Source organism: Pseudorca crassidens, chromosome 7 (assembly GCF_039906515.1).
Source record: "Pseudorca crassidens isolate mPseCra1 chromosome 7, mPseCra1.hap1, whole genome shotgun sequence".
Lineage (NCBI taxonomy): Eukaryota > Metazoa > Chordata > Mammalia > Artiodactyla > Delphinidae > Pseudorca > Pseudorca crassidens.
This window is the reverse complement of record NC_090302.1, coordinates 82,883,705-82,896,136: the sequence shown is the minus strand read 5'-3', so window position 1 is coordinate 82,896,136 and position 12,432 is coordinate 82,883,705. Positions and strand designations below refer to the sequence as shown.

Here is a 12,432-nt window from a genome sequence, read left to right as displayed (position 1 = left end):
TAACACACAAGGGAATCCCCATAAGGTTAACAGCTGATGTTTCAGCAGAAACTCTGCAAGCCAGAAGGAACTGGCAGGACATATTTAAAGTGATGAAGGAGAAAAACCTGCAACCAAGATTACTCTACCCAGCAAGGATCTCATTCAGATTTGATGGAGAAATTAAAACCTTTACAGACAAGCAAAAGCTGAGACAGTTCAGCATCACCAAACCAGCTTTACAACAAATGCTAATGGATCTTCTCTAGGCAAGAAACACAAGAGAAGGAAAAGACCTACAATAACCCAAAACAATTAAGAAAACGGGAATAGGAACATACATATCGATAATTACCTTATATAAATGGATGAAATGCTCCCACCAAAAGACACAGACTGGCTGAATGGATACAAAAACAAGACCCATATATATGCTGTCTACAACAGACCACTTCACACCCAGAGACACACACTGAAAGTGAGGGAATGGAAAAAGATATTCCATGCAAATGGAAATCAAAAAAAAGCTGGAGTAGCAATTCTCATATTAGAAAAAATAGACTTTAAAATAAAGACTATTACAAGAGACAAAGAAGGATACTACATAATGATCAAGGGATCAATCCAAGAAGAAGATATAACAATTGTAAATATTTATTCACCCAACAACACATAAGGCAAATACTAACAGCCATAAAAGGGGAAATTGACAGTAACATATTCATAGTAGGAGACTTTAACACCCACTTTCACCAATGGACAGATAATCTAAAATGAAAATAAATAAACACAAGCTTTAAAAGATACATTAAACAAGATGGACTTAATTGATATTTATTGGACATTCCATCCAAAACCAACAGAATACACATTTTTCTCAAGTGCTCATGGAACATTCTCCAGGATAGATCGTATCTTGGGTCACAAATCAAGCCTTGGTAAATTTAAGAAAATTGAAATTGTATCAAGTATCATTTCCGACCACAACACTATGAGACTAGATATCAATTACAGGAAAAGTTCTGTAAAATATACAAACACATGGAGGCTAAACAATACACTACTTAATAACGAAGTGATCACTGAAGAAATCAAAGAGGAAATTAAAAAATACCTAGAAACAAATGACAATGGAGACACGACGACCCAAAACCTATGGGATGCAGCAAAAGCAGTTCTAAGAGGGAAGTTTATAGTAATACAATCCTACCTTAAGAAACAGGAAACATCTCAAATAAACAACCTAAGCTTGCACTTAGAGCAATTAGAGAAAGAAGAACAAAAAAATCCCAAAGTTAGCAGAAGGAAAGAAATCATAAAGATCAGATCAGAAATAAATGAAAAAGAAATGAAGGAAACAATAGCAAAGATCAATAAAACTAAAAGCTGGTTCTTTGAGAAGATAAACAAAATTGATAAACCATTAGCCAGACTTATCAGGAAAAAAAGGGAGAAGACTCAAATCAATAGATTAGAAATGAAAAAGGATAAGTAACAACTGACACTGTAGAAATACAAAAGATCATGAGAGGGCTTCCCTGGTGATGCATTGGTTGAGAGTCCGCCTGCCGATGGAGGGGACACGGGTTCGTGCCCTGTTCTGGGAAGATCCCAAGTGCTGTGGAGCAGCTGGGTCCATAAACCATGGCCGCTGAGCCTGCACGTCCAGAGCCTGTGCTCCAAAACGGGAGAGGCCACAGCAGTGAGAAGCCCGCGTACCAAAAAAAAAAAGAAAAAAAGAAAAAAAAATCATGAGCGATTACTACAAGCAACTCCATGCCAATAAAATGGACAACCTGGAAGAAATGGACAAATCTTAGAAATGCACAACCTGCCAAGACTGAATCAGGAAGAAATTGAAAATATGAACAGACCAATCACAAGCACTGAAATTCAAACTGTGATTTAAAATCTTCCAACAAACAAAAGCCCAGGACCAGATGGCTTCACAGGCGAATTCTATCAAACATTTAGAGAAGAGTTAACACCTATCCTTCTCAAACTCTTCCAAAATATAGCAGAGGGAGGAACACTTCCAAACTCATTCTACGAGGCCACCATCACCCTGATACCAAAACAAGACAAGGATGTCAGAAAGAAAACTACAGGCCAATATCACTGATGAACATAGATGCAAAACTCCTCAACAAAATACTAGCAAACAGAATCCAACAGCACATTAAGAGGATCATATACCATGATCAAGTGGGGTTTGTTCCAGGAATGCAAGGATTCTTCAATATATGCAAATCAATCAATGTGATAAACCATATTAACAAATTGAAGGAGAAAATCCATATGGTCATGTCAATAGATGCAGAGAAAGCTTTCACCAAAATTCAACACCAATTTATGATAAAAACCCTCCAGAATGTAGGCAGAGAGGGAACTTTCCTCAACATAAAAAGGCCATATATGACAAACCCACATCCAGCATCGTCCTCAATGGTGAAAAACGGAAAGCATTTCCACTTAGATCAGGAACAATACCAGGTTACCCACTCTCACCACTCTTATTCAACATAGTTTTGGAAGTTTTAGCCCCAGCAATCAAAGAAGAAAACGAAATAAAAGGAATACAAATCGGAAAAGAAGAAGTAAAGCTGTCACTGTTTGCAGATGACATGATACTATACATAGAGAATCCTAAAGATGCTACCAGAAAACTACTAGAGCTAATCAATGAATTTGGTAAAGTAGCAGGATACAAAATTAATGCACAGAAAATCTGGCATTCGTATACACTAATGATGAAAAATCTGAAAGTGAAATCAAGAAAATACTCCCAATTTACCATTGCAACAAAAAGAATAAAATATCTAGGAATAAACCTACCTAAGAAGACAAAAGATCTGTATGCAGAAAATTATGAGACATTGATGAAAGAAATTAAAGATGATACAAATAGATGGAGAGATATACCATGTTCTTGGATTGGAAGTATCAACGTTGTGAAAATGACTATACTACCCGAAGCAATCTACAGATTCAATGCAAACCCTATCAAACTACCATTGGCATTTTTCACAGAACTAGAACAAAATATTTCACAATTTGTATGGAAACACAAAAGACCCCGAATAGCCAAAGCAATCTAGAGAAAGAAAAACAGAGCTGGAGGAATCAGGCTCCCTGACTTCAGACTATACTACAAAGCTACAGTAATCAAGACAGTATGGTACTGGCATAAAAACAGAAATATAGATCAATGGAACAGGATAGAAAGCCCAGAGATAAACCCACATACATATGGTCACCTTATCTTTGATAAAGGAGGCAGGAATGTACAGTGGAGAAAGGACAGCCTCTTCAATAAGTGGTGCTGGGAAAACTGGACAGGTACATGTAAAAGTATGAGATTAGAACACTCCCTAATACCATACAGAAAAATAAGCTCAAAATGGATTAAAGACTTAAATGTAAGGCCAGAAACTATCAAACTTTTAGAGGAAAACATAGGCAGAACACTCTATGATATAAATCACAGCAAGATCCTTTTTGACCCACCTCCTAGAGAAATGGACATAAAAACAAAAATAAACAAATGGGACCTAATGAAACTTCAAAGCTTTTGCACAGCAAAGGAAACCATAAACAAGACCAAAAGACAACCCTCAGAATGGGAGAAAATATTTGCAAATGAAGCAACTGACAAAGGATTAATCTCCAAAATTTACAAGCAGCTCATGCAGCTCAATAACATAAAAACAAACAACCCAATCCAAAAATGGGCAGAAGACCTATATAGACATTTCTCCAAAGAAGATATACAGAGTGCCAACAAACACATGAAAGAATGCTCAACATCATTAATCATTAGAGAAATGCAAATCAAAACTACAATGAGATATCATCTCACACCAGTCAGAATGGCCATCATCAAAAAATCTAGAAACAATAAATGCTGGAGAGGGTGTGGAGAAAAGGGAACACTCTTGCACTGCTGGTGGGAATGTGAATTGGTACAGCCACTATGGAGAACAGTAAGGAGGTTCCTTAAAAAACTACAAATAGAACTACCATATGACCAAGCAATCCCACTACTGGGCATATACCCTGAGAAAACCATAATTCAGAAAGAGTCATGTACCAAAATGTTCATCGCACCTTTATTTACAATAGCCAGGAGATGGAAACAACCTAAGTGTCCATCATTGGATGAATCGATAAAGAAGATGTGGCACATATATACAATGGAATATTACTCAGCCATAAAAACAAATGAAATTGAGTTATTTCTAGTGAGGTGGAAGGAACCAGAGTCTGTCATACAGAGTGAAGTAAGTCAGAAAGAGAAAGACAAATATCGTATGCTAACACATATATGGAATCTAAGAAAAAAAATGTCATGAAGAACCTAGGGGTAAGACAGGAATAAAGACACAGACCTACTAGAGAATGGACTTGAGGATATGGGGAGGGGGAAGGGTAAGCTGTGACAAAGTGAGAGAGTGGCATGGACATATATACACTACCAAATATAAAATAGATAGCTAGTGGGAAGCTGCCGCATGGCACAGGGAGATCAGCTTGGTGCTTTGTGACCACCTAGAGGGGTGGGATAGGGAGGGTGGGAGGGAGGGAGACGCAAGAGGGAAGAGATATGGGAACATATGTATATGTATAACTGATTCACTTTGTTATGAAGCAGAAACTAACACACCATTGTAAAGCAATTATACTCCAATAGAGATGCAAAAAAATAAATAAAGAGTTTAAAATCAAAATAAATAAATAATTAATTAATTAAAATGCTGTTAAATAAATACCAGGATAACAGGAAGATGTATTGTGTAATGAGAATTATTGCCTTCTCGTTTGGTGAAGGTGGCTTGCAGCCATCACCTTTGTCCATGTGGCTGCCCTGCGAGCCACACTAGTACATGCTGCCCAAGCAGCCCCTACCCCATGGGCCTCCAAGTTTCTGTTTTCCCTTCCCCTCTGCAAGGCTGTTTTTGTGTGGCTTTGATTAACTCGGGACTATTATGGTGAGGAATTCTAATCATGTACAGGTCCCAGTATCCAGAGGGCTCAGTCTCTACAATAGTGCCAGGTATTTGGGCAACACAATCAATCAAGTAAGAATACTTCACTGAGCAAGAGCAACTGGAGCAGGTAAATGCATGACATCATCCCTGCTTTTACTGAGGCTCCCACTGAAATTCTTCTGCTGACCATGTACCGGACTCCTGATGCCAGCCATCCTTTTCCCAACCCAAACCATTGGTCAGATTGGAACTTTTACCACTCCTAGAAAAACAATTCAGGATCCCATCAAAGGATGCCACAACGCAGTCAGCCCAGGTAAGCAAAACATTCCACAACACTAGTTTCTCATCCATGGATGACAGAGCAGGATTCTGAGTCCCAAATGGATAAGGGACTAGAAAATATATCTTAAATAGTTCATGAGCCAACCAAATACAGTTCACCCACTCACAGATTTGTTTGGGTTTTGCCATTGTGGATACAAAATCTCATGTAACACTCGAGAGAAAAATAATGTGTGTTTATCAGAATATTGTTCAAAGTTATTCATCCCCATCACCTCCATGGAAAGAGTATGAATCCTTGCCCCTGGACTTGGCTTTGGCATGATGTTGTCAGTAATTGAGTGATATACCCTATCTTCTCCCCAGATGCAAAAACATCAGGTACTCACCATCATCGATTCCAGGCCAGCCCATGAAGTGAGCAGAAATCTGTTTCTCATCCTTCCCATACTCATTCTTGGCTACTAACTTGTAGTCCCCATTATTCATGTGAGTGGGATTATCCAGCTGGAGGCAGCCGTGGTACTCCGTGTGATTGGTAACATGGATTTTAGTACAGATGTATTTGGATTCATTCAAAATTGCCCCATTATAGAACCACTGAAGCGCTGGTTTGGGGTTGCCTTTCACAGTGAATGGAATGCACCAGTGGTGGTCTGAGGTTGGAGATTCGAGAAATGTGATAGTTGGAGCAACTAAATTGAAAAAGAGAGAGTTAATAGCATCAGAAAGCTCAGAATTCTCCCCATCTCCAGATCTCTGTGTCATCAATAGGGGATTTTTATTCAACCATTGTTTGGTTTAAGAAAACACATGACCCACAACTCTGGAATCCATCAATATTTTGTATCATCATCAAGGTTGATTTAACTTCTACAGAGAGCTTCAGAGAGACTCCTTTCCCTGCTCTGCTTAAAGCCCATGCATTGTAGTCATTTTCACATCTATTCAGTGTGAGAACCAACTCCAAACAGATCCCTGAGACTTCTGACAGTGGAAAGCGTTCATTTGAAGTTGGCTTTGGTTTCTAATATATATGTCTTTGATACTAGGGAGATTAATCACCAAAACATTGAGGACTACTATTTTTACAGGACTTCACTAAATAATACAAATAACGACAAAACTGACTTTGCAAATCTTGCCTGAAGCCCTGATCTTGCATAACTTTTCTAAAACAAGTAAAACTGGTCAATGCAATGAATGTTGCTATCGATGTTGATTGACTATTATAAAGTCTGATAAACTGATAGTATTTTTCACCGATGGTCAATAGGAAACTCTCTTTAAAAGCACTACTTTTCATTACAGTACACCCATTTTTGCTGGAATTGGAGATATCAAAGTTTTGATCCTTTAAATGTCTGAGGTCCTATCTAAACCTGAACAAACAAACTAGAGATTATTTTAACCTGAAGTATAAAGCACTTTATTCTTAGGGGAAACAAACATTATCAAGTAGCATCTTTAAACAGAGTACTTATCCTGAGTGAAGCTATTTAAAATCCCTCATAATTGTTTATTTTTATGTGATCTGACTTTGATAATTATAAAATCAAGGACTGGAAGAGACCTTTGAGACCTAATAGCATCATTTTTCAGATGAAGAAACCCAAGTGCAATAAGGTTAAGTGACTTGGTCAAGGTTACTGAGTGAGGAAAATCTGGAACAGGAATCCAGATCTCCTAATACCTAATCCAGTAGCCCTTCCCCTCATGCACTGCTTCCTGGTTGTATATGTTCATCACACAAAGCGGGGGAAATCATAGCCTGCTAACAAATACACTCTGAGTGGGATCACTGCAAAGGATGTCTCAGTTGCTAATATTCTTTATCACTTATTCCTTCTACTTGTTATCTAAACTTTGATAGACAAGGCCAATTCTCAAGACCATGGAGACTACATAGATATTAACCTAAACTGAGAAAAATTTGAATTGGAGTGCCCTTACTTATAGGTCTGTGTCACAAACACAAGGACCATGATGGGGCAGGGACAATACTTACCTTCCTCCTACCAGCCCAGGTGCCCATGCCTAGGCCTCACTTTTTCCTGTCACCACGCTCAAATTAGCTTTATGTGAGGTGTTGACTTAAGGACATAAAGTTGGAAACTGGTTGCATGTGTTTGGGGATGACATTGACTTCAAGCTTCCATGTGGGTCAAAATGATGAGAAATTATGAGTCCAGGACCTTCTGGGCGTCAGGGTAGTATTGACAGTGACAAAAGTTGGTGATTTCAATCATTCACTCCAACAATCACATACGGAATGTGTGTTATAAGTGAATGTCAACCAGTGTATCAAACCTTGTGCCTACATGTGTGTAATGCATATTCATACTTACACACATGCACACTCGTGTTTTTCTCATCCAAATCTTAATCCAAACAGAGTAAAACCTCGTTACTTTATACCATGGCAGCTCAGAATTTCCACTCATGTGAAGATTATGTATTTTTTACTGAATACATACACCGTTCACACTGAATGCAACATCTGGAATGTTAAGTTATATGTTGTGTTGCTTATGATACTGGAAAATAATGCACATATGCTTAAGAAACTTTAATATCGTATGTCTTCAGTAGAGAGAAATTTAAAACAGTTATAAAAGTTTTTTTGCAGGTGATAATAATTTTCAGTCATTTAAGTAGGACTCCTCCAATTCCCCACAGAAGCTTGATGTCAAATAAATGGGGTAATTTTTTTTTTTGTATCAACAGTATAATTAGGTGTTTGTGAACAGCCAGCTCAGTACTTTAGGTATCACAACTTTAAAGGTTCATATTGCTTTTACAGAGAAAAAAAATTTAGAAACTGGTTTATCAGAATTTAAACTACAACTTATTAACAAAAAGAGGATAACCAGCTCAAAATACATTCTATCAAGACAAGACAGTGGAAGGCACAAGAGGACACGCTTAAAATCGGAGAAGAAGCTTAAAGATAACGCGTGAACAAGAGAGATTAGAAGAAATAGGACAAGTGAAAGGGGCTGATAATATTTCTTAATTAAGGATACACAAAACACTGCATATACTTTTTTAATGCACTAAAGCAGCACCCAGAGTGCCCCAACCACAAATGTAGGTGTAGCCACAATCATCTGCTATTAAAAACACATGCCGATCTGATTACGTACAATGTACAGTGAGGTTGACAGAATCTTGATCTTCTCCTACAAGATTTTCTGCCACACAAGAGATTTGCTTTCCACTGTCATCAGATGAAATGTTAGTTATCCTTAAGGAGCCCTGTGTGTGGCTTGTTTCATTCTACAAATGAATTAACAGACAAACATAATCTTGGTTAGGACTGAACCCAAAGTAACAAGATTTGGGGTTTCTTCCCCTAACTGCAGAAAATCATCTATAACATTAGAAAAAAGTTTCTAGCCTAATTGGGCTTAGGCAAAGGAGTTAATCAGAAGCTATTCTATTTCTCTAGATTTCAATTATTTAATGTGTGAAAGTTGATTTAATCCTTGAATTCCTACCTACTTTCCTCCGAGGGAAAAGACCACAAGGAGAGTCACTCACCTTGCTCACAGTGACATAAAAAGCTTACTAGAGACCTACAGACTTTCCAATCTATGGAGTACAAATAACTAAAATGCAACCTGCATTAGTCTTTGTTAAATAAGAATAGATAGAAAGTAAATGCACAGCAAAAACTCATTGTAAATCTCTCTATGTGGCCCTATAAAATATTAAGTGATTTTCACTAGGTTAATACAATCTCAAGTTCTGAGACACTCTCATCTCTATGAACGCACAGTCAAACACAAGCCTTACCATATGCTTGGAAACCAGATTACCAACATCCCAGTACAAATTCGGAACTGGATCGCCTGCAACGCTACAAGTTAATGTGATAGACTTTCCCTCCTCCACAGTGAGGTTAGGTGCAGCCAAATTTGCTGATGGCAAACCTGTGCAGCAAGGAAAGTAAAGGAAGACATATACAGATAGTTAGATGCATTATCAAAATAACAGCAACAAGCTGAAAACTCTTTCTGCTTTAAACTCAATAATTATTTACTTTCTGAGAGTGATTTATGTTGATCTGAAAAGTTGCCAGATTGATGAGCTTTACGGATTTGATGTGAACTAAAAGATATGTGATGAGATCTGAAAATAAATTTTGCACACTTCTTAAAAATATCATTGCAGAGTAACCTTTTATTTTTAAAAACTCCACTAGTTTATAGAGCTATGTCTTCTAGCTCTTGTTCTGTTTTACTGTTATCAATCCAGTTGTTGCACATAAATAGTCATTTTATCTGTAGATCATCTTACTTTTCCCTCAGTTTCCTCTCTTCCATTTTTTATAGTCAAGGACAAAAGTGTGGGAGGCATCTACAATTTTTGCATAAATCCACTTTTTGCATTAAATAACTCATAAATCTAACTTACTACCAGAACTAGATTTTGAAAGAGACAAACTATGATTTTGAAATATAAGTTTAAAAATCAGACCTACATTTTGAAAGAGTCCAACTGTGGAAGTCAGTTTCAAAGCGTTTTTCAAAGACATGAAGCTTGAACCATAACAGCATTAGAATGTTTCAAAGCTATATAAATCATAGTTAAATATTATAGGTAAAATTGGTCACCCTATCTATGATATGATGAAAAAAGTTTTATGGATCGTTATTCCAATGAAAAGTTCTTTTTTGGAAAAACCTTGAGAAAGTATTTGTTACAGGATGAAATTCTGATGCTTATAAACATTTCTTAATATTTCAGGACAGCATCATTTTTATACTTTGATATTTCAAAAGCTGGCTCTTCTTTATTAATGCTATCACTTCATTAGACTATTACACCATTTGGAGGTTTATACTGTTTTTTTTGTTTGTTTGTTTGTTTGTTTTTGCGGTACGCGAGCCTCTCACTGCTGCGGCCTCTCCCGTTGCGGAGCACAGGCTCCGGACGCGCAGGCTCAGTGGCCATGGCTCACGGGCCCAGCCGCTCCGCGGCATGTGGGATCCTTCCGGACCGGGGCACAAACCCGTGTCCCCTGCATCAGCAGGCGGACTCCCAACCACTGCACCACCAGGGAGACCCTATACTGCTTTTAATCATAGTATTTTTAACATGAAGGTGGGTCTCAGAATACATCACGTCCTGCCAGTCAAGCAAGACCCTCCCTTTGTATCAGAAACTCTGCTTAGGACTATATTCACCCCAACAGCTGTGTTCCATGGAACTATGACCCTCAGGAGGAACCCAGAGGTCAGAAAAGGCAATTCATCTTCAACGGCCATTAAACTGCAATTAATCTGCCCACCTAGTGGTATCTGACCCGTCATCTTCACCATACTATGCACAAATCCTTCTCTTACAATGCAGTCCTTACTGACAAAGCCATTATTATTTATTACTGAAACTACACTATAGCAAGACTTATACAGTATATGTCTCATGGTATTCCCACCATTGATAGAGGACTTCCCAATAAGATCTGGCTTTCAGTGGCTGGTGTGACTTCTTTAGAGCCCTTCCTTCCTGCCAGCATCCAATAGAGAGCAATGTTATATATTTCACGGGGTTTCAAACAGCCCCCTAATACTCTGAGTTGAACAGGGCAATGAAGTGTATACAAATGATCAAGAGGCACTGCAGTTAACCGGAATGAACACTGGGTCAGGAGTCAGGAACCCTAGACCCTAAATCTGGAACATACTGTGTGACTTTGGGTGAGTCATTTCTCCTCTCAATGTGTTTTCTTCTCTGTAAAATTACACTGTTCAATTAGAAGATCTAGCTCTAAAATTTTCTAGCTCTAATATCTGATGACAACTTCCATGACAATTAAGCTTCCCAATGTAAGAAGCATGCCATGGCAAGATATAAGAAATGGGTTTATTTTTTTTTAAATCTCCTTGAAGCCAGTGGTATGATCTAGGTGACTTTTTCAAAATATGCATTTTTTTAATCAAAATACATAGTCACATAGTTTAAAAAGTCTATAATTCTACAAAACTTGTTATATAAAACACTCAAACTACCTCTAAGTTCAGGAACAAGAGAATGATGCCCACTCTAGCCACTTTTATTCAACATAGTATTGGAAGTCCTAGCCACAGCAACCAGTCAAGGAAAATAAATAAAATATATCCAAATTGAAAAAGAAGAAGTAGAACTGTCACTGTTTGAAGATGCATGATACTATATGTAGAAAATCCTAAAGATACCACCAAAAAACTACTAGAGCTCATCAATGAATCTGATAAAGTTGCAGGATACAAAATTACTATACAGAAATCTGTTGCATGTCTATACATTAACAATGAACTATCAGAAAAAGAAATTAAGAAAAAACTCCATTTACAATTGCATCAAAATAATAAAATACCTGAAAATAAATCTAACTAAGGAGGTAAAAAACCTGTACTTGGAAAACCATAAGACACTGGTGAAAGAAATTGAAGGCACCAGCAACAGATGGAAAGATATATTGTGCTCATGAATTTGAAGAATTAATATTGCTAAAATGACCATACTACCCAAGGTAATCTACAGATTCAGTGCAATCCCTATCAAATTACAAATGTTTTTTTCACAGAACTAGAACATATAATTCTAAAATCTGTATGGAAATACAAAGGACTCCAAATAGCCAAAATAATCTTGAGAAAGAAGAACAAAGCTGGAGGTATCATGCCGCCTGATTTCAAACTATACTACAAAGTTACAGTAATCAAAAGAGTATGGTACTGGCACCAAAATAGAAACATAGATCAATGGAACTGAATAGAGAGCCCAGGAATGAAGCCACACTTATATGAGCAGTTAATCTACTACAAAGGAGGCAAGAATATATAATGCAGTAAAGACAGCCACTTCAAAAAATGGTATTCAGAGAACTGGACAGCTACATGCAAAAGAATCAAAGCTGGACTACTTTCTCATACCACGAACAAAAATAAGTTCAAAATGGATTAAATATTTAAATGTAGGACCTGAAACCATAAAAATTCCAGAAGGAAGCAAAGGCAGTATACTCTTTGACATTGGTCTTAGTAATGGTTTTTTGGATACGTCTCCTCAGAAAAGTGGGGGAAAAGCAAAAATAAACAAATGTAACTGCAACCAACTTAAAAAACTTTTGCACAGCAAAGGAAACTATCAACAAAATGAAAAGGCTGCCTACTGAACAGGATAAATATTT

The 12,432-nt window shown here is 37.4% G+C and overlaps 1 protein-coding gene across 6 annotated transcripts in view; it reads right to left on the bottom strand.

Annotated features, from left to right (window-relative positions):
- The window catches only part of NTRK2 (neurotrophic receptor tyrosine kinase 2), a 383,847-nt gene that overhangs the window by 320,102 nt on the left and 51,313 nt on the right, over positions 1–12,432 (bottom strand). For all 6 annotated transcript variants that reach the window (XM_067744760.1, XM_067744761.1, XM_067744759.1 and 3 more), the window contains 3 exons: positions 9,051–9,187; positions 8,399–8,531; positions 5,642–5,947 (listed from right to left, as the gene is read on the bottom strand). In XM_067744760.1, the coding sequence (XP_067600861.1) occupies positions 5,642–5,947; positions 8,399–8,531; positions 9,051–9,187 (576 nt within the window). The remainder of the gene's footprint in view (positions 1–5,641; positions 5,948–8,398; positions 8,532–9,050; positions 9,188–12,432) is intronic.